General features: G+C 43.3%; 1 protein-coding gene across 2 annotated transcripts in view; it reads left to right on the forward strand.

Moving 5' to 3' along the window:
* The window catches only part of LOC139371083 (rho guanine nucleotide exchange factor 25-like), a 59,721-nt gene that overhangs the window by 10,538 nt on the left and 23,247 nt on the right, over positions 1-25,936 (forward strand). For both annotated transcript variants that reach the window (XM_071111137.1, XM_071111136.1), the window contains exons 2-3: positions 22,383-22,702; positions 22,985-23,089. In XM_071111137.1, the coding sequence (XP_070967238.1) occupies positions 22,383-22,702; positions 22,985-23,089 (425 nt within the window). The remainder of the gene's footprint in view (positions 1-22,382; positions 22,703-22,984; positions 23,090-25,936) is intronic.

The raw sequence follows: 25,936 nt of genomic DNA on the forward strand, positions 1-25,936 counted from the left end.
CACCACCCTCCTAGCTCTCTCTCTGTCCCGTGGTAAGCCTGGTTCTGATGTTGTGTGTGTGTTATTGACATGGCTGAGTGTTAGGGTCCGATTTGTCTCTTCTTGGAGCTTTCTGTCCCCCTTTCCACCCTTTCCACTCTCTCTCTCCTCTGTCTTTCCACCCTTTCCACTCTCTCTCTCCTCTGTCTTTCCACCCTTTCCACTCTCTCTCTCCTCTGTCTTTCCACCCTTTCCACTCTCTCTCTCCTCTGTCTTTCCACCCTTTCCACTCTCTCTCTCCTCTGTCTTTCCACCCTTTCCACTCTCTCTCTCCTCTGTCTTTCCACCCTTTCCACTCTCTCTCTCCTCTGTCTTTCCACCCTTTCCACTCTCTCTCTCCTCTGTCTTTCCACCCTTTCCACTCTCGCTCTCCTCCGTCTTTCCACCCTTTCCACTCTCTCTCTCCTCTGTCTTTCCACCCTTTCCACTCTCGCTCTCCTCCGTCTTTCCACCCTTTCCACTCTCTCTCTCCTCTGTCTTTCCACCCTTTCCACTCTCGCTCTCCTCCGTCTTTCCACCCTTTCCACTCTCTCTCTCCTCTGTCTTTCCACCCTTTCCACCCTTTCCACTCTCTCTCTCCTCTGTCTTTCCATCCTCCACTCTTAGGACACTCTCCTCGTACTTGTAGTTTTCTATTCCTCTGTGTCTTCCTGTTGATCCTTGACCTCTATTCCCTTCCCAACCCCCTGGTGTTTGTTAGTTATCTCAAGACTCTATCTCCCCCTCCCCACTCTCCCTCTCTCTCTCTCTCTCTCTCTGTCTCTCTCTCTCTTGCTCTCTCTCTCTCTCTCTCTCTCTCTCTCGCTCTCTCTCTCTCTCTCTCTCTCTCGCTCTCTCGCTCACGCTCTCTTTCCCCTTCTCTCTGTCTCTCCCTCACTCTCTCATCCTCTCTCTCTTTATCCCCCCACCCTTCTCCCAGTTCATCTAAGGAAGTGTAATGTGACTGTCTGTGTGTTAATGTGAACATTGTTCAGCAGCTGTTGTCTGTCAGTGACCTCAGTGTCAGAGATGCAATCATTTGTGTGCATAAATAGGGGGGGAATGCCCAGTGATGTCACTGCATTTTCTCTCGTTGTCATCAGCTTATAAGGCGAAATCAAGTCCCCTCCTTTCATCATGGAAAAATCTGTAGGGGAAACCAGTGTTGCTTGTCACACATTTTACTCTCATGTGTAGTTCTCAGCACCAGTATATCTTACAAGACCCTTTTCAATGAATGAAAGGTATTGGGTTGAATTGGGGACTGTCTTTATTCTCATATAGTATTCCAACATGGAGTTATAAGCCATCAAACACACTCTGTCCTCTTTTGACAACCAGCCCCATTGTGGGGTTGGTTGTCACAAAGTACGGGGTTGGTTGTCACAATGTTTGTTGCAAAGTACGGGGTTGGTTGTCACAATGTTTGTTGCAAAGTACGGGGTTGGTTGTCACAATGTTTGTTGCAAAGTACGGGGTTGGTTGTCACAATGTTTGCTTGTAGCTTTTTCCTTTTTATAACAGGAAATAAAGCAATATAATATACAGAGTCTTAGGAAGCCTTTTGATGGAAGGATATTCCTAACAAAATTCAGCATTTAATGCCTTGAGAACGACATATGGCAGTTTGAATAAATGTGTGTGTATGCATGTGGGTGTGATAGAAAGAAATGTGTGTGTATGCATGTGGGTGTGATAGAAAGAAATGTGTGTGTATGCATGTGGGTGTGATAGAAAGAAATGTGTGTGTATGCATGTGGGTGTGATAGAAAGAAATGTGTGTGTATGCATGTGGGTGTGATAGAAAGAAATGTGTGGGTGTGAGACAGAATAAATGAGAGAGAGGCAACAAACCCAGATGGCACAGATTCCTCTGCCCAACGGATGTATACATGATGCATCTGGAAGATGCAGTTTAGACATCGTTTGCTAATTGTCAAGACGTCTCACAGATGTATTTAGAATATCTACATTCTATATTCTACATCGCTGTTATAATCTGACTTCTGACTGATACGATCCACTTCTGCACCACCAAGATAACACTGATCTATTAGAGAGCTTAATGCCTTACGTCGGCCAGGCATCAGCATCAACCAGACGTCTCTTCACAATTCCAAAGTCCAGAACAGACTATGGGAGACGCACATTACTACATAGAGCCATGGCTACATGGAACTCTATTCCACATCAGGTAACTGATGCAAGCAGTAGAATCAGATTTTAAAAAACAGATTTAAAAACACAGCGGGGACTGTGAAGAGACACACACACAGGCACATAAACATGATAAGACATGCACTCTACATACACGTACACATGGATTTTGAATTGTAGATATGTGGTAGTAGAGTAGTGGCCTGAAGGCACATACAGTTGAAGTCGGAAGTTTACATACACCTTAGCCAAATACATTTAAACTCAGTTTTTCACAATTCCTGACATTTAATCCTAGTAAAAACCCTCGGTCTTAGGTCAGTTAGGATCACTACATTATTTTAAGAATGTGAAATGTCAGAATAATAGTAGAGAGAAGGATTTATTTTAGCTTTTATTTCTTTCATCACATTCCCAGTGGGTCAGAAGTTTAAATCAAATCAAATCAAATCAAATTTTATTTGTCACATACACATGGTTAGCAGATGTTAATGCGAGTGTAGCGAAATGCTTGTGCTTCTAGTTCCGACAATGCAGTAATAACCAACAAGTAATCTAACTAACAATTCCAAAACTACTGGCTTGTACACAGTGTAAGGGGATAAAGAATATGTACATAAGGATATATGAATGAGTGATGGTACAGAGCAGCATAGGCAAGATACAGTAGATGGTATCGAGTACAGTATATACATATGAGATGAGTATGTAAACAAAGTGGCATAGTTAAAGTGGCTAGTGATACATGTATTACATAAGGATACAGTCGATGATATAGAGTACAGTATATACGTATGCATATGAGATGAATAATGTAGGGTAAGTAACATTATATAAGGTAGCATTGTTTAAAGTGGCTAGTGATATATTTACATCATTTCCCATCAATTCCCATTATTAAAGTGGCTGGAGTTGAGTCAGTGTCAGTGTGTTGGCAGCAGCCACTCAATGTTAGTGGTGGCTGTTTAACAGTCTGATGGCCTTGAGATAGAAGCTGTTTTTCAGTCTCTCGGTCCCAGCTTTGATGCACCTGTACTGACCTCGCCTTCTGGATGATAGCGGGGTGAACAGGCAGTGGCTCGGGTGGTTGATGTCCTTGATGATCTTTATGGCCTTCCTGTGACATCGGGTGGTGTAGGTGTCCTGAAGGGCAGGTAGTTTGCCCCCGGTGATGCGTTGTGCAGACCTCACTACCCTCTGGAGAGCCTTACGGTTGAGGGCGGAGCAGTTGCCGTACCAGGCGGTGATACAGCCCGCCAGGATGCTCTCGATTGTGCATCTGTAGAAGTTTGTGAGTGCTTTTGGTGACAAGCCGAATTTCTTCAGCCTCCTGAGGTTGAAGAGGCGCTGCTGCGCCTTCTTCACAATGCTGTCTGTGTGAGTGGACCAATTCAGTTTGTCTGTGATGTGTATGCCGAGGAACTTAAAACTTGCTACCCTCTCCACTACTGTTCCATCGATGTGGATAGGGGGGTGTTCCCTCTGCTGTTTCCTGAAGTCCACAATCATCTCCTTAGTTTTGTTGACGTTGAGTGTGAGGTTATTTTCCTGACACCACACTCCGAGGGCCCTCACCTCCTCCCTGTAGGCCGTCTCGTCGTTGTTGGTAATCAAGCCTACCACTGTTGTGTCTTCCGCAAACTTGATGATTGAGTTGGAGGCGTGCGTGGCCACGCAGTCGTGGGTGAACAGGGAGTACAGGAGAGGGCTCAGAACGCACCCTTGTGGGGCCCCAGTGTTGAGGATCAGCGGGGAGGAGATGTTGTTGCCTACCCTCACCACCTGGGGGCGGCCCATCAGGAAGTCCAGTACCCAGTTGCACAGGGCGGGGTCGAGACCCAGGGTCTCGAGCTTGATGACGAGCTTGGAGGGTACTATGGTGTTGAATGCCGAGCTGTAGTCAATGAACAGCATTCTCACACAGGTATTCCTCTTGTCCAGATGGGTTAGGGCAGTGTGCAGTGTGGTTGAGATTGCATCGTCTGTGGACCTATTTGGGCGGTAAGCAAATTGGAGTGGGTCTAGGGTGTCAGGTAGGGTGGAGGTGATATGGTCCTTGACTAGTCTCTCAAAGCACTTCATGATGACGGAAGTGAGTGCTACGGGGCGGTAGTCGTTTAGCTCAGTTACCTTAGCTTTCTTGGGAACAGGAACAATGGTGGCCCTCTTGAAGCATGTGGGAACAGCAGACTGGTATAGGGATTGATTGAATATGTCCGTAAACACACCGGCCAGCTGGTCTGCGCATGCTCTGAGGGCGCGGCTGGGGATGCCGTCTGGGCCTGCAGCCTTGCGAGGGTTAACACGTTTAAATGTCTTACTCACCTCGGCTGCAGTGAAGGAGAGACCGCATGTTTTCGTTGCAGGCCGTGTCAGTGGCACTGTATTGTCCTCAAAGCGGGCAAAAAAGTTATTTAGTCTGCCTGGCAGCAGGACATCCTGGTCCGTGACTGGGCTGGATTTCTTCCTGTAGTCCGTGATTGACTGTAGACCCTGCCACATGCCTCTTGTGTCTGAGCCGTTGAATTGAGATTCTACTTTGTCTCTGTACTGACGCTTAGCTTGTTTGATAGCCTTGCGGAGGGAATAGCTGCACTGTTTGTATTCGGTCATGTTACCAGACACCTTGCCCTGATTAAAAGCAGTGGTTCGCGCTTTCAGTTTCACGCGAATGCTGCCATCAATCCACGGTTTCTGGTTAGGGAATGTTTTAATCGTTGCTATGGGAACGACATCTTCAACGCACGTTCTAATGAACTCGCACACCGAATCAGCGTATTCGTCAATGTTGTTGTCTGACGCAATACGAAACATATCCCAGTCCACGTGATGGAAGCAGTCTTGGAGTGTGGAGTCAGCTTGGTCGGACCAGCGTTGGACAGACCTCAGCGTGGGAGCCTCTTGTTTTAGTTTCTGTCTGTAGGCAGGGATCAACAAAATGGAGTCGTGGTCAGCTTTTCCGAAAGGGGGGCGGGGCAGGGCCTTATATGCGTCGCGGAAGTTAGAGTAACAATGATCCAAGGTCTTTCCACCCCTGGTTGCGCAATCGATATGCTGATAAAATTTAGGGAGTCTTGTTTTCAGATTAGCCTTGTTAAAATCCCCAGCTACAATGAATGCAGCCTCCGGATAAATGGTTTCCAGTTTGCAAAGAGTCAAATAAAGTTAATTCAGAGCCATCAATGTGTCTGCTTGGGGGGGGGGGATATATACGGCTGTGATTATAATCGAAGAGAATTCTCTTGGTAGATAATGCAGTCTACATTTGATTGTGAGGAATTCTAAATCAGGTGAACAGAAGGATTTGAGTTCCTGTATGTTTCTTTCATCACACCATGTCACGTTAGTCATAAGGCATACGCCCCCGCCCCTCTTCTTACCAGAAAGATGTTTGTTTCTGTCTGCGCGATGCGTGGAGAAACCCGTTGGCTGCACCGCCTCGGATAGCGTCTCTCCAGTGAGCCACGTTTCTGTGAAGCAAAGAACGTTACAGTCTCTGATGTCCCTCTGGAATGCTACCCTTGCTCGGATTTCATCAACCTTGTTGTCAAGAGACTGGACATTGGCAAGAAGAATGCTAGGGAGTGGTGCACGGTGTGCCCGTTTCCGGAGTCTGACCAGAAGACCGCCTCGTTTCCCTCTTTTTCGTAGTCGTTTTTTTGGGTCGCTGCATGGGATCCACTCCGTTGTCCTGTTTGTAAGGCAGAACACAGGATCCGCGTCGCGAAAAACATATTCTTGGTCGTACTGATGGTGAGTTGACGCTGATCTTATATTCAGTAGTTCTTCTCGACTGTATGTAATGAAACCTAAGATGACCTGGGGTACTAATGTAAGAAATAACACGTAAAAAAACAAAAAACTGCATAGTTTCCTAGGAACGCGAAGCGAGGCGGCCATCTCTGTCGGCGCCGGAACACTCAATTCGTTTTTGGCAGCATTGCCTTTAAATTGTTTAACTTGGGTCAAACGTTTCGGGTAGCCTTCCACAAGCTTCCCACAATAAGTTGGGTGAATTTTGGCACATTCCTCCTGACAGAGCTGGTGTAACTGAAACAGGTTTGTAGGCCTCCTTGCTTGCACATGCTTTGCAGTTCTGCCCATACATTTTCTATAGGATTGAGGTCAGGGCTTTGTGATGGCCACTCCAATACCTTTACTTTGTTGTCCTTAAGCCATTTTTACACAACTTTGGAAGCATGCTTGGGGTCATTGTCCATTTGGAAGACCCATTTGCGACCAACTTTAACTTCCTGACTGATGTTTTGAGATGTTGCATCAATATATCCACATAATTTTCCTCCCTCACGATGTCATCTATTTTGTGAAGTGCACCAGTCCCTCCTGCAGCAAAGCACCCCCACAACATGATGCTGCCACCCCCGTGCTTCACGATTGGGATGGTGTTCTTCGGCTTGCAAGCCCCCCCCCCCCTTTTCCTCCAAACATAACGATGGTCATTATGGACAAACAGTTCTATTTTTGTTTCATCAGACCAGAGGACATTTAAAAATAAAGTATGATATTTGTCCCCATGTGCAGTTGCAAACCGTAGTCTGGCTTTAAAATGGCGGTTTTGGAGCTGTGGCTTCTTCCTTTCAGGTTATGTCGATATAGGACTCCTTCCAGCATCTTCACAAGGTCCTTTGCTGTTGTTCTGGGACTGATTTGCACTTTTTGCACCAAAGTCGTTCATATTTGACAGAACGCGTCTCCTTTCTGAGCGGTATGACGGCTGTGTGGTACCATGGTGTTTATATTTGCATACTATTGTTTGTACAGATGAACGAGGTACCTTCAGGCATTTGGAAATTGCTCCCAAGGATGAACCAGACCTGTGGAGGTTTACCATTTTTTTTCTGAGGTCTTGGCTGATATCTTTTGATTTTCCCATGATGTCAAGCAAAGAGGCACTGAGTTTGAAGATAGGCCTTGAAATACATCCACAGGTACTCCTCCAATTGACTCAAATTGTGTCATATAGCCTATCAGAAGCTTCTAAAGCCATGACATAATTTTCTGGAATTTTCCAAGCTGTTTAAAGGCACAGTCAACTTAGTGTATGTAAACTTCTGACCCACTGAAATTGTGATACAGTGAATTATAAGTGAAATAATCTGTCTGTAAACAATTGTTGGAAAAATAACTTGTGTCATGCACAAAGTAGATGTCCTAACCTGACTTGCCAAAACTATAGTTTAATTAAGTCTACCCCTTCCTTTTTCGAACATTCTGTTAAAAATCGCGCAACTTTTCAGCGTCCTGCTACTCATGCCAGGAATATAGTATATGCATATGATTAGTATGTGTAGATAGAAAACACTCTGAAGTTTCTAAAACTGGTTAAATCACGGCTGTGACTATAACAGATCGTGTGTTTCATCGAAAAGCGCAAGAAAAACTGCTCTCTGAAAGCTAAAAATTATTTCCATGCGTCACTTTCATGGGTTGTTAAAAGGGCACAAAATTAATTATCGACCTGCATGCAATTCCTACAGATTACACACGATGTCGCCATTGTCGTCATTTTCCAGGGACTTTTTTCTTGGTAAATCCAACTAACTGGATTCAATTTCTTCCGGTCTCCACCAGGATGTTTTGAATGTGCACATTGGCAGCCATTGATTTGAAAACGAGGAGCTATTGAATATACATCGCCCTGTAATCATTTTGATAGATTATAAACGTTTACTAATACCTAAAGTTGGATTACAAAAGTATTTTGAAGTGTTTTGTGAAAGTTTATCGTCGACTTTTTTAATTTAAAAAAATGACGCAGCGTTTAAAAACGATGTTTTTTTCTGAATGACACAGCTTCCATAGAAAGCTATTTTGGGTATATATGGACCGATTTAAACGAAAAAAAGACCCAATAGTGATGTTTATGGGGCATATAGGAGTGCCAAGAAAGAAGCTCGTCAAAGGTAATGAATGTTTTATATTTTATTTCTGCGTTTTGTGTAGCGCCGGCTAAGCTATATCTTTGTTTACATCGCATTCAGGCATTTTGGGGTGTTGCATGCTATCAGATAATAGCTTCTCATGCTTTCGCCGAAAAGCATTTTAAAAATCTGACTTGTTGGCTAGGTTCACAACGAGTGTAGCTTTAATTCAATACCCTGCATGTTTATTTTGATGAACGTTTGAGTTTTAACGAGTACATTTAGCATTTAGCGTAGCGCATTTGCATTTCCAGGTGTCTACTTGAGACATCTGCGTCTCAAGTAGGAGCAAGAAGTTTTAACAAGACATTTATGAAGTGGTTGAAAAGCGAGTTTTAATGATTCCAACCTAAGTGTATGTAAACTTCCGACTTCAACTGTATATCCTGTTTCCACTGATCATCCTTGAGATGTTTCTACAACTTGATTGGAGTCCACCTGTGGTAAATTCAATTGATTGGACATGATTTGGAAAGGCACACACCTGTCTGTATGAAGTCCCACAGTTGACAGTGCATGTCAGAGCAAAAACCAAGCCATAAGGTCGAAGGAATTGTCTGTAGAGCTCCAAGACAGTATTGTGTCAAAGTACAAATCTGGGGAAGTTTACCCAAAAATCTCTGCAGCATTGAAGGTCCCCAAGAACAGAGTGGCCTCCATCATTGGAAGTGGAAAATGTTTGGAACCACCAAGACTCTTGCTAGAGCTCGTCAGGGACATGAGCAAGAACTCACTGGTCACTCTTAGAGAGCTCTAGAGTTCCTCTGTGGAGATGGGAGAACCTTCCAGAATGACAACCGTCTCTGCAGCACTCCACCAATTAGGCCTTTATGGTAGAGTGGCCTGACGGAAGCCACTCCTCTGTAAAAGGCACATGACAGCCCGCTTGGAGTGTGCCAAAAGGCACCTAAAGACTCTCAGACAATGAGAAACAAGATTCTCTGGTCTGATGAAACCAAGATTGAACTCTTTGGCCTGAATGCCAAGCTTCACATATGGAGGAGACCTGGCACCATACCTACGGTATGGCAGAATCAAGCTATGGGCATGTTTTTCAGCGGCAGAGACTGGTAGACTAGTCAGGATCGGGGGAAAGATGAATGGAGCAAAGTACAATAGAGATCCTTGATGAAAACCTGTGCCAGAGGGCTCAGGACCTCAGATTGGGCGAAAGTTCACCTTTCAACAGGACAACCACCCTCAGCACACAGTCAAGACAATGCAGGAGTGGCTTCGCGACAAGTCTCTGAATGTCCCTGAGTGGCACAGCCAAGAACTCGGACTTAAACCTGATCTAACATTTCTGGAGAGACCTGAAAATAGTTATGCAGCAACGCTCCCCATCCAACCTGACAGAGCTTGACAGTATCTGCAGAGAAGAATGGGAAAAACTTCCCAAATACAGGTATACCGAGCTAGTAGCGTCATACCCAAGAAGACACGAGGCTGTAATCGCTGCAGACTCGAGGCTGTAAAAGGTGCTTCAACAAAGTACTGAGTAAAGGGTCTGAATACTTATGTAAATGTAATATTTACATTTTTCAAAATTTCTAAAAACCTGTTTTTGCTTTGTCATTATGGTGTATAGTGTGTAGATTGATGAGGAAAACAAACAATTTAATCAATTTCAGAATAAGGCTGTAGCGTAACAAAATGTGGAAAAAGTCAAGGGGTCTGAATACTTTCCAAAGGCACTGTGTATGTTTATACTATCCTATGAAAAACACAAACACAATTCACACATTTTAATCTTAAAATTATTAAACATAACCCTCTAGATTGGGAGTAATAAGCACTTAGAAAACCAACCCATTTGACAACCAACCCCAGTCTCCCCTATTAACAGTTTAATAGGTCACAATTGAAAGAAATTCTTGGCAATTCAATTGAATGCTGGTGATATTTTTATGCAGTACTTGTACTTATCCAGGCCACTGACTTTTCCTCGAACTTGCTCAAGCAACCCAATTGCTCACTCATTTTGTTAATCACACACACAATATTTTCTTTCTCTCCTCTCCTCCCCATCCTCTCTTCCCTCGGCTCAAAAATTAGTGATCTGTTTATAAACACAAAGTGAGAAAGACTGAGTATGTTATAGAAATGTTTTGCAAAACGTGCTTTGAAACACACAGAGCCCTCCCAGTGAATTTAGCATCTCTCCGACTCCTAAACTACTGCAGCACATAAACTCAGACTTATTACCCATTACGTGTGTGTGCGTGTGTGTGTGTGTGTGCGCGTGTATGAGCTCATCACTTCCGGTAAATGTAAAAATAAACCTGATACAGAGTAACTAAAAAGGAAATGATGGTGATTAAGTGTGGTTGTGCTGGCACTCCCTCGCTGTTCTCATCAGTGTGAAAGCCTCTGCTGTGAGTTAGATGGAACCAGGGGAGTTGTCCTGGTTCAGCTGCTCTGGATGGATTGTCAAGATGAAGCAATACTCAGTATGTTGTGTTCACTGCTTCACCACATTCTGACACACTTTCCTAACACACACCAAATAATGCCCTCTGTTTATGATCAGGGCCTGGACTTTTTCATTTTCATTATATCACGACTCAGGATATGACCCAGATACAGACACAGGAGGCGGATAGTACAGTTCTCAGATCGTTTATTATAAACACGGGGCAAAGGGCAGGTTGAGGACAGGCAGAGGTTTGTATTCAGGTCAGAGTCAGGTAGGTACAGGCGACAGGCAGGCCCGGGGTCAGGGCAGGCAAATGGTCAGCACTGGGAAAAACTAGGAAACAGAACTTGAGAAACAGGAAGACAGGCTGGTAAGACCTGACAAGACGAACTGGCAACAGACAAACAGAGAACCCTGGTATAAATACAAAGGGGATAAGGGGCAGATGGGTGACACCTGAGGAGGGGGTGGAGTCAAGCACAAAGACAGGTGAAACACATCAGGGTGTGACACTTTAGGGTGAAATGGCAAGACAAAAGATTTAAGTGCCTTTGAATGGGGTATGTTAGTAGGTGCCAGGTGCACCAATTTGAGTGTGTCAAGAAATGCAACGCTGCTTGGTTTTTCACACTAACCAGTTTCCCATATGTATCAAGACTGACCACCACACAAAGGACATCAGACCAACTTGACACAACTGTGGGAAGCATTGGAGTCAACATGGGCCTGGTGGAATGCTTTCAACACCTTGTATAGTCCCTGCCCTAATGAATCGAGGCTGTTCTGAGGGCAAAGGGGGGTGCAACTCAAGAGTGTACAAACACCACATATACAGAAAGTATGTAGAAAGACCCCTTGACTTTTTCCACATTTTGTTACGTTACAGCCTTATTCTAAAATGTATAAAATAGTTTTTCCCCCTTATCAATCTACACACAATACCCCATAATGACAAAGAAAAAACTGTTGTAGAAATTTTTTGCTAATTTATGAAAATAAAAAATATGGAATTACATTTACATAAGTATTCATACCGTTTACTCAGTACCTTGTTCAAGCACCTTTGGCAGCGATTACAGCCTCAAGTCTTCTTGGGTATGACGCTACTAGCTCGGCACACCTGTATTTGGGGAGTTTCTCCCATTCTTCTCTGCAGATCCTCTTAAGCTCTGTCAGGTTGGATGGGGAGCATTGCTGCACAGCTTTTTTAATGTTTCTTCAGAGATGTTCGATCAGGTTCGAGCTCTGGCTGGGCCACTCTTGTACATTCAGAGACTTGTCCCGAAGCCACTCCTACATTGTCTTGGCTGTGTGCTTAGGGTGGTTGTCCTGTTGAAATGTGAACTTTCGCCCCAATCTGAGGTCCTGAGCCCTCTGGCGCAGGTTTTCATCAAGGATCTAGTCTCCCAGTCCCTGCCGCTGAAAAACACCCCCACAGAATGATGCTGCCACCGCCATGCTTCACTGTAGGTATGGTGCCAGGTGACACTTGACATTCAGGCCAAATGGTTCAATCTTGGTTTCATCAGACCAGAGAATCTTGTTTCTCATGGTCTGAGAGTCTTTAGGTGCCTTTTGGTAAACTCCAAACAGGCTTTCATGTGCCTTTTACTGAGGAGTTCTTGGTCACCTTAGCTTGACCTGGCGGCCAGATCCATGAAGAGTCTTGGTGGTTGCAAACTTCTTCCATTTAAAAATGATGGAGGCCACTGTGTTCTTGGAAACCTTCAATGCTACAGAATTGTTTTGGTACCCTTACCCAGATCTGTGCCTTGACACAATCCTGTCTCAGAGCTCTACGGATTTTTTTTTCCACCTCATGGCTTGGTTTTTGCTCTGACGTGCACTGTCAACTGTGGGACCTTATATAAACAGGTGTATGCCTTTCCAAATCAAGTCCAATCAATTGAATTTATCACAGGTGGACTCCAATCAAGTTGTAGAAACATCTCAAGGATGATCAATGGAAACAAGATGCACCTGAGCTCAATTTCGAATCGCATAGCAAAGGGTCTGAATAATTCTGTAAATAAGACATTTCTGTTTAAAATGTTTAATACATTTGAAAACATTTCTAAAAACTTGTTTTTGATTTGTTGTTATGGGGTAGTGTGTGTAGATTGCTGAGGATAAAAATAAATATTTTTTTTTGAAAAAGGCTGTAACGTTTCAAAATGTGGAAAAAGTCAAGGGGTCTGATAACTTTCCGAAGGCACTGTATAATACTAAAGAGCAATATTTTGATGTGTTGCACTAGAGTTGGCACTGGCACTTCATAAGTAAGATGAACGTATTGGATAGGTGTGCCAAGTTGAATTTAAGACTCCTCTGTCTACACCTGGAGTATTGTACGAAACATTCTGACACACAAACACACACACTGACCGGAAACATCATTTTCATGACATTCCGGTTGTTATCCGGATGGCGTCCCAGCTGTTGCTCTGTTTGAAAAAGGCTGATTACATAACGTAAGCATTTCAAACAAACACCATGAACCCGGTCACTCGCTTCACTCAGGCTTCGCACGTCACCGCTAAAGGTCACCGCTTCTGATGAATGAGACACTTACTAGAGCGTACCTAGCGTATTGTAATACTGTAATAATAATAAGATGGTGCCGTACTGGATGGCTGCTGTTTTGCGACCTCTGACCCAACTTATCTACTTTGGTGTTTCCTTTACTTTACTTTCACAAAATGTATCCCCTATCATTTCTTGTAACCGATGATCACTTTTTAACATCAGATTGGCAGTTACTTACCCCAATTCCGGCTTCAATTTAGACTCCTCTGCCCTGGGCTCTTTCTGTAATTACAACCCAATTTTCGGGGTATCAAGAGGAAACGCCTGGGTTAGAGGCAAGAGAGGGAGAGTCCTGGCGAGATTAAGGCAAAGGGAAAACCGACCACCTCTTCCCTCTAGTCTATTGGCCAATGTACAGCCACTTGATCATAATATGGATGACCTCCAAACTCAGATTTGCTACCAATGGGACTCGATTAACTGCAATATTCTCTGCTTTTCTGAAACATGTCTTTCAGACAAGATACTCCCCATGGCTATCCAACTCAATGGACTCTCTATTCGCCGAGCTGACAGGACAATAGAGTAAGGGAAATCGAGAGGGGGAGGGGTTTGCCTCTTCATCAACAACTAATGGTGTGCTGAATCGAGCGCAGTGGTAGTCTCTACTCATTGTTCACCTGTCTTGGAATATCTGATGGTCAAAAGCCAAAACCTTCTACCTCCCGAGGGAGTTTTCAGTTGTATCGTGACTGTTGTATACATTCCACCTCAGGACAAGATATATAACAAGTTGGCAATTAACAAACTGTACGAGGCTATAAACAAGCAGGAAAACTTACATCCAGAGGCTGCCTTTCTTGTCACCGGCAATTTTAATTCTGCATCATTAAGACATGTGATGCCCAACTTCCATCAACACGTCTCTTTCACCACTATTGGCAATAAAGTCCTAGACCACTGTTGCTCTACCCACAAGCAAGCATACAAGATCCTCCCTCATCCGCCATTCAGCAAATCAGATCATGAGTCCATATTCCTGCTTCCTGTTAACAAGCAGAAGCAGTAACCGTGACTCACTCTGTTGATAAATGGTCATCATAATCAGAGATTATGCTACAGGACTGCTTTGCTAGGGGAGATTATGTTCTGAGACTCCACCGATAACATAGACGAGCTAACCACCTCCAACACCAGCTTCATAAGGAAATGCATCGCTGATATTGTCCCCACAGTGAAGGTTCTCTGCTTCCCCAATCAAAAGCCCTGCATTAACACAAAAATTGGCACTAAACTAAAGGACAGGGCTACCACACACAAGGCTATCTCAGACAACCCTGAAGCTAAGGCCGAGGACAGGAACAAGAACAAGTAGCCCTCAGCAGAGTCATAAAAGGAGCAAAAGAACAATATAGGAATAAGGTAGAATCACACACCACACGCTCTGATGCCCGCTGCATGTGGCAAGGGCTACAGTCTATTACGGATTGCAGAGGAAGACACATCCGTGATCTGCCCAACGATGTCTCTATTCCAGATGAACTCAATGCATTTTATACACGCTTTGACAATAACAACACGTACCGTGCTTGCGGGCCACACCGACCCAGAGGACTGGGTGATCTCACTCTCCGAGGCCTACGTGAGTAAGGTCTTTAATCAGGTCAACATTCGCAAGGCCTCGGGCCAGACGATATTCCAGGGAGCATTCTCAGAGCATACGCAGATCAGCTGGCAGGCATATTCACAGAAATGTTCAACCTCTCTTTGTCCTAGTCTGACTATCATCATTCCTGTTCCTAAGAACTCTAAAGCTTCATGCCACAATGACTAACGCCCTGTAGCACTCACATCTGTAATCATGAGGTGCTTTAAAAGGAAGGTTATGGTACACATCACCACCATCATCCCAGACACCCTAGACCAAGTCCAATTTGCATACCGCTCCAACAGAGCTGTAGATGATGCAATCTCAATCCACACTGACCTCACCCACCTAGATAAGAGGAATACCTTTGTGAAAATGCTGTTCACTGACTACAGCTCAGCGTTCAACACCATGGTCCCCTCCAAGATCAGCACCAAGCTTAGGACCCTGTGACTGGACCCCTCCCTCTGCAACTGGATCCTGGACTTACTGTCGTCCCCAGATGGTGATGGTAGGCACGTCCGCTACGCTGACCCTCAACATGGCGGCTCCACAGGGGTGTGTGCTTAGTCCCTTCCTGCACTCCCTGTTTACCCACGACTGCATGGCCACGCACAACTCCAACACCATCGTCAAGTTTGCTGATGACACAACGGTGTAGGCCTGATCACCGGTGACGATGAGACAGCCTACAGGGAGGAGGTCAGTGAGCTGGCAGTGTGATGCCTGGACAACAACATCTCACTCAACATCAGTAAGACCAAGGAGCTGATTGTGGACTACAGGAAATGGGGGAAGGGGGCTAGCACGCCCCCATCCACATAGACGGGGCTGCAGTGGAGCGGGTCGAGAGCTTCAAGGTCTTCAGTGTCTCTAAGCACACTCCCAGGACTCTACACACTCACGCACACTGACACTCCAACACACTCATAACATGCACACACATTTATACTGACTCTCTACACATGCACAAACAATCATCATTTCCGCTGCTGCTTCAGTCCTGTTTACCATATATCCTGATGCCTAGTCACCTTACACGTGTACAGTTGAAGTCGAACGTTTACAAACACTTAGGTTGGAATCATTAAAACTCGCTTTTCAACCACTCCAAAAATGTATTGTTAACAAACTATAGTTTTGGCAAGTCGGTTAGGACATCTACTTTGTTTACAGACAGATTATTTCACTTATAATTAATTCACTGTATCACAATTCCAGTGGGTCAGAAGTTTACATACACTAAATTGACTGTGGCTTTAAACAGCTTGGAAAATTCCAGAAATTGATGTCATAGCTTTAGAAGCTTTTGATAGGATAATTGACATCATTTGAGTCAATTGGAGGTGTACCTCCAATTGTGGATGTATTTCAAGGCCTACCTTCAAACTCAGTGCCTCTTTGCTTGACATCATGGAAAAATCAAAAGAAATTAGCCAAGACTTCCGAAAATAAATGATAGGCCTCTACAAGTCTGGTTCATCCTTGGGAGCAATTTCCAAAAGTCTGAAGGTACCACGTACCACCTAGAGATTAACATACTTTGGTGCGAAAAGTGAAAATCAAGCCTAGTACAACAGCAAAGGACCTTGTGAAGATGCTGGAGGAAACAGGTACAAAAGTATCTATATCCACAGTTAAACGAGTCCTATATTGACATAACCTGAAAGGCTGCTCAGCAAGGAAGAAGCCACTGCTCCAAAACCGCCATATTAAAGGTTTGCAACTGCGCATGGGGACAAAGATCGTACTTTTTGGAGAAATATCCTCTGGTCCGATGAAACAAAAATAGAACTGTTTGGCCATAATGACCCTCATTATGTTTGGAGGAAAAAGGGGGAGGCTTGCAAGCCGAAGAACACCATGACAGCCGTATATAATCTTTAAGACACCACATATATAATATTAAAGAGCAATCATTTGATGCATTGCGCTGGAGTTGACAGTGGCATTCTTCATATGAATGTATAGATGAACTTATTGGATAGGTGTGTCAAGGTGGATTTAAGAACCCTCTGTTGTCACCTGGAGTAGGGTACTAAAACATTTCGCCATTCAAAACACACACACAAACACGCTCTCCACTGAAAGGAAAAAGGCTGATTACGTAAAGTAAGCATCTCAAACAAACACCGTGATCCCAGTTGCTCGCTTCACCCAGGATTCGCACGTCACCACCAGGTCTAATCACTGCTAAAAGCCCCCGCTTCTGAGAAAGCCGCTTCTCAAATGAGACACTTACCAGAGTGTACCTAGCGTACTGTACCTACAGTATCTAACGCTACTGTAAAGACGTTCCTGCTCTTAGTGGCCTCGTGACCAAATGGGAAAGGGAATAAACAACATCATATCTAAATTCCATTATGACCTTAGGAGGCCAGATGGCTGTTTGTTCAGAGTGCTGGGGAGATGTGCCCCTTGCTCAGGGTGGTGTGTGTGTTCATGCGCTCAACGTACAGTGTGTCATGGAGTCACCTGAGGTGAGGTGGGGAGTGGAAGGGAGGGGAGGGAGGATGATTTCCAGTTTGCTTAGCTCTCTGGCAGCTGGGGTGTGTGTGTTGTTTTAACCAGTAGGTCTGATTTCCCACAAGGCTAGCCTACTGCTGGTCTCCTGGAACTGCACGATAGGGTAGGGTATGTGGTGAGCACACGCACAGCCTGACTGTCTGTGGTGTGGGTGATGGATGGGACTGGACTGCCCCTCTCTGCCCCAACCCAATCTCTCTCTCTCTCTCTCTCTCTCTCTCTCTCTCTCTCTCTCTCTCTCTCTCTCTCTCAGTGGTTCAGAGTGTTCCATCCACTGGCACTTCTCTGCTCCTGTCACAGCTTTCCCTCTCACTCGCCTCTCTCCACTGAGCCTCCCATGTGGATATGACATATGGGCCACATTCTTGCATTTACCACCAATTTTCCTATTCACTGACACTCTGTCATCACTGGTCTCGCATACTATTTGGCGACTCAAAGGTTCAGTGTGGGGCTAGGACAGATCAAACTGAATTACAGTTTTTCTCAATTGCTAAAACACTAAAACCCATTGGCTGAACAAAGTTCTCAGTTGCCTGGACTCATTTAGCTAATTATGCAGTCTGTTGTCAATACCTTAAACCATTTCACATGATAAAACACAATTTGCAGATCTCACTTAGACTTTTCTGCAAAACTCTAAACACATTCTCATTCTCAAAACACATTCTGCACTCTAATGCACATGTCGTCCATACTGGTAAACACAAGTGGCAACAATCAAATACAAATAGAGAACATATGTCATTGATTGAACACAACCACTCAAAATTGATTTAACCTGTTTCAAATGATGTGACACAACCAATATAAGCCAGTTCAGAGAGCAAACAGGTTGTTGAAGGTGGGAAGGAGAAAGTCTGAGAATGGATACTGTAGTACAGTGCATTGTAGGCTGTATACTGTACACTGGATGAATTGTATGGCCCTGAACATTGTGCTTTCCATTTATTAACAGTACTGACTGCTCAATAGATTTTGACTGGTTGCAGGTTCATATCAACAAAGAACAAGAATTACAGTATCACAGAGACCAAGGACAAGTTTGTGAGATGCAGGGTACAGTACTGTAAAAATAGGGGTACAAGGAGGAGGAAGAACAAAAAACAAAATTGCAAAGAGCAAAGCAGAGTAGTAATTTCTGATCAATTTTGAGCTACTATGATAGAACATGTTTTATTTCATAAAAGGACAATGACAGAAAAATATGATTTTTTATTTTTATTAAAAATGTACTTCTCCCTGAGAATTGTATGTGTTGAACAATGTGTTTTCTATTTCCGGTGTATTGTTTACTGACTGCTTGAGAGTGTTATATAATTTTGATCACTTTGTTTATGATTCGAGAGCAGTGTTTGATTTTGAACACAGGTAAAACTGTTTTGAGACGAATGTTTCATTTTGTAAGAGGAGTCAGAGGTTATGTAAATAGTGCTTGAAGATGATGTTTTCCGGAAATGGAGAAACGTTTCAGAAATTGTGTTTTAGCATTTGAGAAAAACTGTAATATAATTTCTCACCCTCTTTAATCCTCCCCGCCATCCATCAGCCCATTATAGAAATTAGTTTGTGTTGTTCACAGCAGCACGGCAGCAAGTGCTAGATGATACATTACTATAATTACAATGGCCCATCTGAGTTCTGGGTTTAAAATGAATGGCTGCACTTTCCTGGGAAATGTGTCGTTATTTAACAGATTCATCTTCAGTCCATCTTACTTGACCTATAAAAGATTTACGTGTATTGCAGCAACTGTTTCATATAAAGAGAGGGAAAGTTGACGTAGGTGAAACCAATTTTAACAGACATAAATGTATGTAGATAAATAAACTCAAAACCCAAATTTAGCAGAACAGTTCGGCCATTTTCCACCAAAGAGAACAGGGCCCAAAAAATTGCTGCGTTATTAATGGTGTTACCGGCAGCATGGTCTCCTAAAAAAGGGCTGCGTCAGACATTTAGTGTAGAGCTCTGAGTCTCCGCTTTTCTCTGGGCCCCTGAGGCCCTGTTATTATGATTACAGCTTACATCAATATGCTGACAGGACATAGTTAGATTCTGGGAGGTAGCCAAGGTGACAGAAAAGAGCCACAAAGAGCTTAAGCCTTCACTAAGATCAGCAGAACAGAATCACACGTTATTGTTGGGGCAGTGTGTGGGAGATCATGCTGTTTTCCCTAGACTAGAGGCTTAGTGAGCTGAATTCATTCTGTGGTGTGAGTGTGTGACAACACTTCTATTAGCCCACTAATGCTATGCTAGGAGGACAGGATATTATGGGTAGGACCGAGTGTGTGATTATGGCTACTTTGGCTGTCGTGATTTACAGTACATCAGCTTCTTTTTCATCACTACAGAACAGACAGACAGTGTCTCGGTCAGCCTGCTCTTGCTGACTGTGTGTTTTCTCAAGGCCTCTTTCGTCTTCCAAGAGAACCAGACTCTTCCATCTTGTCTTCTTCTGTCCTCTCAAACTATTTTACTGTGTGCTCATCGCTCCATCTCCTGCCTCTGAATTCCTCTCACTCTTTCTCTCTTCCCCCCCTTCATACCCCTTCCTTTCCTAATTTTCACTGTCATTGCAATGTCTCACTGGAATCCAAATATACATTGGGGTCAGCCAGTATACACCATTCAGTAAACATCAACTCCTTACCCCACTGAGAGAGAGGACGAGGTGGGCTGGGCTCATTGCAACATGGTAACCATACTCTCTTTGAGGACATATACAGTATGTCTTAACATAAACCACCTCCAGTATGTTTACCCCTTTCTCCATGTGGACTCATTCCACACTAGGGTTGAATATTTTCCCAGTATTTTGCAAATGTTCCATCCTGAGAATAATCCCTTTTCTCCCGGGTAACCCAGTATTTCCCACCAAAACCAGAAGTGTCATTCAAAAGCATTCTAAAGCATAGAAATAGGCCTGTCTGGATTTAATTTGAGATTTGGTCGAAAATTCTAACCGAATGCTACCTGAGTTTGAGGAGCCATACATGAAATACATTTTATGAGCCCTACATTAAAGACATTTAATGATCCATACATGAAATACATTTTATGAGCCCTAAATTAAAGACATTCAATGATCAATACATAAAATACATTTTATGAGCCCTAAATTAAAGACATTCAATGATCAATACATAAAATACATTTTATGAACTCTACATTAAAGACATTTAATGATCCCAAGCCCAAAAAAGCCCAAATTACTGTGCCGTTATCCAATACATATATGATATAGGCTACTGCACATTAAGCACAACATAAAAGCATAAAAGATGTAGCTAGCTATATGCTCTCTTGGGGAAATACATGAAACTAGCTGCAGAAGTGTCACGCTCGTCATAATGATTGGACCAAGATGCAGAGTGGTATGTTTCCATCCCTTTTAGAGGGACTTAAAGAACAAAAACAATAAAGTGAACAAACGAAACGTGACGCTCAGAGTAGTGATCGCAGGCAACTATACCTAGACAAGATCCCACAAAGCACAACGGGGAAATGGCTGCCTAAATATGATCCCCAATCAGAGACAATGATAAATAGCTGCCTCTGATTGGGAACCATACCAGGCCAAAATAGACATATAATTCCCCTAGAGAACCCACCCTTAATCACACCCCGACCTAACCAACATAGAGAATAAACAGCCCTCTATGGTCAGGGCGTGACAAGAAGGCTAAGATTTTTGAGTGTGAACTGTATTACTGTACTGTATTGTATTATACTGCATTATATGGACTGGAATTAAAGCAACGATATTTGAGTGATAGGTTGTTTTAAAACTCTGCAGCTGCAAAAAAAGATTAAAATCTTTACAATTCAAAAATAAGGTGACCCCCTAAAGCCAGATGGAGCCGGGGAAATTAGACATTAACATAGACTATGCTGCAGAAAATGCAGGCCTTCCTGTCACAAGAAAAAAAGTTACCATGATGAGATGATAGGTCTACATGTGTTGTGAACTGCGCTCTATAGTGAGATGCGCTGTCTGTCCCCACCCTGAGCGTTGATGATTCATCATGCAGAGGCCGTAGAAAAGACAGATTTAGATTGCATATCATTTAACAGTTACATTCCAAGCCATGCTGTTCACATAAATAATGTATTATAATTTACGGTTTCTCGCAGTTATTTATTTTATTTTATGGCAATAAATCCTGGTAAATCTCCTGTTCCTCCTCTTCCTGTCTCTCTCTCAGTGATAAAATAAATGAATAATAATAAATATGTACATCCAACTTATCGGGGGCAGAAGAAGAAAGTATCAAATGTGTCCGCAACTCTAGTAAGCTCCCAAGGTGATGTAATCAGACACACAGAAAAGACAACGTTTCCATCTGAGTTGGATCATGATGACCTAACGAAGATCCAACTCGGATCGAAACATTGTCTTTTTTCTGTGTCTGATTACATCACCAACGGAGCATACCAGAATTGCAGACATTCCTTTTCACTCTAAGTGATGACATCACATCGGCAGGCTGACTCGATGGCTGTCGTGTATGAACTAATTTTGGATGTCTAATCAACAGTTCTCTCCAAAGCTTAATTTAGAACGCCTCCTACTCCCCACGGCCCACCCCTCTCGCTGACTATTATCTAAGCCCGCCTCAAAGCAGTACCCTTCTCTTCATCTACTGCCTTCCATTGTGCTGTAGTAAGTACACAGCAAACACACAGATAGCGCTGCTGTAGATAAACACTGTCGAAATACATGTCTGAAGTATCTAGTTATTTTAGTTTGTTTCCTTACTCTGTGGAGTGAGTTTCCACCTGTCACTTCCACACAGTCAGAGAATGTGGTTTATTTCGTCCCAGCATGTGACTCCCTGTGCTGCATTGGTAGAAATACTTTATTGGCTTAAAACAGGAAATTGAAGCACATTTTTGTGAGGTGGAAAGGCAATATCTACCTGAGAGCTCTGTGTGGGTTAGAAAAAGGGCCTGGTTGCTGAAGTTAGTAGAGTAATGTTATTACATTAGTCTATAATTCCAAGGTATTCAAAGGAAATAACCAACAGGAAAACCTGCACTTAAATCAAGTCCAAGTGGGAGCCGTCCATCAATTTTGTCGGACTCAATAACCTCAATATCTGAATAACCAAAACATGTATCTCTCTCTCTTTCTCCTCTGTAGAGTCATACTCGGCGGCGGGCAGTGAGGGCAGCATTACCCCATCCGTAGGCTCCATAGCCCCCCAGGCCTCGGGCAGCTCCAGACCCTGCTCTCCCTCCTCCCCAGGGGGATCGCGGCACTCTGTCAGTGCCCTGAAGAAATGGCTCACCATGCCCGTCTGCAAGCTAAGTGTGGGAGGAGGGGATGGGAAGGGGGTCAATCAGGTCCACAGGCTGGATGGGAAGCAACCCTCTACCCATCTACCTCTCGGCCAGGCCCTAGGAAGGCCTCTGGAGCAGGGGGAGAACTACACCATCCTCCCCTGCACTGATGGAGACCTGGTGAGGCTTCACTATAGTATAATTTCCCTAATATTGCTGGACCCCAGGAAGAGTAGCTTCTGCCTTGGCAGCAGCTAATGGGGATCATAATAAATACAAATACAAAATATAGCCTGGGAATCCACACAAGGGTTTTTATAAAACTGCAGTTTATGGTTTTAGTTACATCACCTGTTCAGGACAAACTCCTGGCTCTACCAACGACAATATGCATTACGAAGTAACCAGAATATATTAAGTCTGTTTGTGTGTGTTATGTTGTGTATGTTGTGTGATGTGCAGGGGTGGAACGATGGTCTGGTGAGTCCAGCAGCATACTCCCCAGCACACACCCTCTGCCATAGCTACCTATCTGACCTGCTGCAGAACAGGGACACACATATTCTGGTAAGGAGTACACACACACACACACACACACACACACACACACACACACACACACACACACACACACACACACACACACACACACACACACACACACACATTGAGCAGACAGTGGACACTGCAGTCCTTTGTTAGAGCTCTGTACTCAAAGACTGATTCTGTGTTGGTTGAGAGAACAGAGAGAGAAACTACAGCTGTCAGACCACTCATGTCCCTGTTAGTCAAGCACTGGCACTGAGGCTGAAAGAACTCCCTTTGAAACCCCCATTAATATTTAATAAGGAGTGAGGGAGAGAGGGGAGAGAGAGAGAGACAAAGAGGAAGGGAGAGAGAGAAAGAGAACGAGAGAATCCTGACCCACAGAGGAAGCGAAGGAGAATGGACCATAAGTAGACAACAAGTCTCTCCTCATGTAACCTGGGCAACAGCTTATTGATTATCGCAACAAAAAAATAGGAAATTAGAGCATGAACATAGAAACAGATCACATAAGCAATGCTAGAGTCATCAACCAAACCAGAGGATAATTCTAATGTTTATCAAACAAAACAATTTCTCCCACAAATACAATCTGGGAATGCTGTACAGTATATTCAGTATATTTGGCTCAACTTCACCCAAACCTTAACTTCCAAGAACAAATTTGCCTTGTCAATCATTGTACACATAAACACACACAAATACACACTTTCTCCCTCTATCTCTAAACAGGAGAAACCTGTCGACCACCTTCCCAGTAAGCAAAATGACATTTTAGGTGCTGAATGAAAGGTGAAAAGACATCTTTTCCAGACGTCGAAAATGCGTATTCTCCAGATGTCGAAAATACAGTACCAGACATTACTCATTCAGTACTCATTCAAGGGTTTTTCTTTATTTTTTTATTATTTTCTACATTGTAGAATAATAGTGAAGACATCAAAACTATGAAATAACACATATGGAATCAGTAGGAGTGTGCAAAGCTGTCATCAAGGCAAAGGGTGGCTACTTTGAAAAAGCTCAAATATAAAATATATTTAGATTTGTTTAACACTTTTTTGGTTACTACATTATTCCATGTGTTATTTCATGATTTTGGTGTCTTCACTATTATTCTACAATGTAGAAAATAGTCAAAATAAAGAAAAACCCTTGAATGAGTCGGTGTGTCTGAACTTTAGACTGGTACTGTATGTATTTTACGGATGTTGAACTCAGGTGAATTTTAGGTGTTGGATGAAAGTTGAAAATACTTATTTTTCAGTCATTTATTTTATGGCCAAATTGCAAATACATTCTCAATTAAGTAAAAATGATATCATAATCATTTTTCAAGCCTCTTAAAACAGGTAAAAGGAGCCAACTAAAGATTGCAACAGAATATTTATTATTGCTCCCATTTGTCCCATGTACTTAAGTTCGTTTTTTTTCAAAAGCTTTAAAACTGACAGCGATGATGTGCGAAGTAGTCAAGTCCACAGACTAAATCAACAGACCACTTCAACTACAATGACATACTCTGTAACTGTTACAGATGTATTTTCATGCTATGACTGTGATACATTGGTTGAATGCACTGACTGTACTGTAAGTTGCTCAGGATAAGAGCGTCTACTGAATGACCAAAATGTCATTGTAAAAACAAACCATTACAAAGTATTCTGTGTATTATTGTAATGAGCCCCACCACCAAACAAGTACACATTTTGGTTGGTGTCCAAGTCTGAACAAATCATAGACTTCTAGGCTATGTTTCCCAAGTTTGAACATTACAGTACTGTACTGCACTGTTTAGTACAGTGGAGAACAGTACAGTACTGTATGGTACGGTACAGGACAGTAATTAAATTCAGTACAGTAGAGTACAGTGCAGTATTGTTTAATTCAGTAGAGTACAGTACAGTAGAGTTTAGTTCAGTAGAGTACATTAAAGTAAAGTAGGGTACAATACAGTACACCATACTTTATTTTTCTTTACTGTACTGTACTGTACTATATTCAACTTTTCTTTACCGTACTGTGTACTGTACTGTACTGTAATGTACTGTATTCTGTATGTTTGGACCGAATATAGGCCGGTCCGGACCGGACGTCTGTGGACATTGAAAGCAATGCCGGTGCAGCCCGGACCAAACCTCAACCAATTATATATGTCTATGTTTGGGTCAAATATAGGCAAGTCGGACTGGACGTTTGTTGACGTTGAAATCAAGCCTGGTCCAGACTGCACCAAAAAAAGACAACCAAAAGACATTGCCATCTGTTAAAACTAACCAGCTATCACATAATGTTCTGAGAACCATATGTTTCTTAGAGCTTGGTGAGAGAGTGGTTGTCCAAAGGTTATTTTGCATACAACCTTCCCACAACATTCTGTAAGGGGTGCATGATAGTTGCTTGGCTTTGGAACATTCTCAACCATTCTCAGAACGTTAATAAAACCACCCAGGGAAACTTTCAGGGAACCATAGTATACAATTCTCTGAACCACCATATAACTAAAAATGTACCATCCCAGAACAGGCAAAATGTTCACTTCGGTTCTAAGAACGTTCACATTTAAAATAAATATTTTTCCGGGCAGGAAACGTATATCTTCGTCTCCACAACCAATGGGAACCCAAAAACGTACATGTGATAGCTGGGAAACAACCTTTTGAAAGCCATTGCCCAGTGGGATCAATAGTGTCGGTTATTCCAGGCCGCATTTGGAAGTGATCAAGTAGCAAAGCAGCAGTCAGCCCCGGACAGCCTGTTGCCTCCACAGATTCACTGGAGAGCTGAAAACAGGGTCAGGGCTGGGGGTGAAGGACTGGAGGGGTGGGTGGAGTGGGTAGAGTGGGGTTAGTAGAGTAGAGGTCCGTG

This window comes from Oncorhynchus clarkii, chromosome 17, assembly GCF_045791955.1.
Source record: "Oncorhynchus clarkii lewisi isolate Uvic-CL-2024 chromosome 17, UVic_Ocla_1.0, whole genome shotgun sequence".
NCBI lineage: Eukaryota > Metazoa > Chordata > Actinopteri > Salmoniformes > Salmonidae > Oncorhynchus > Oncorhynchus clarkii.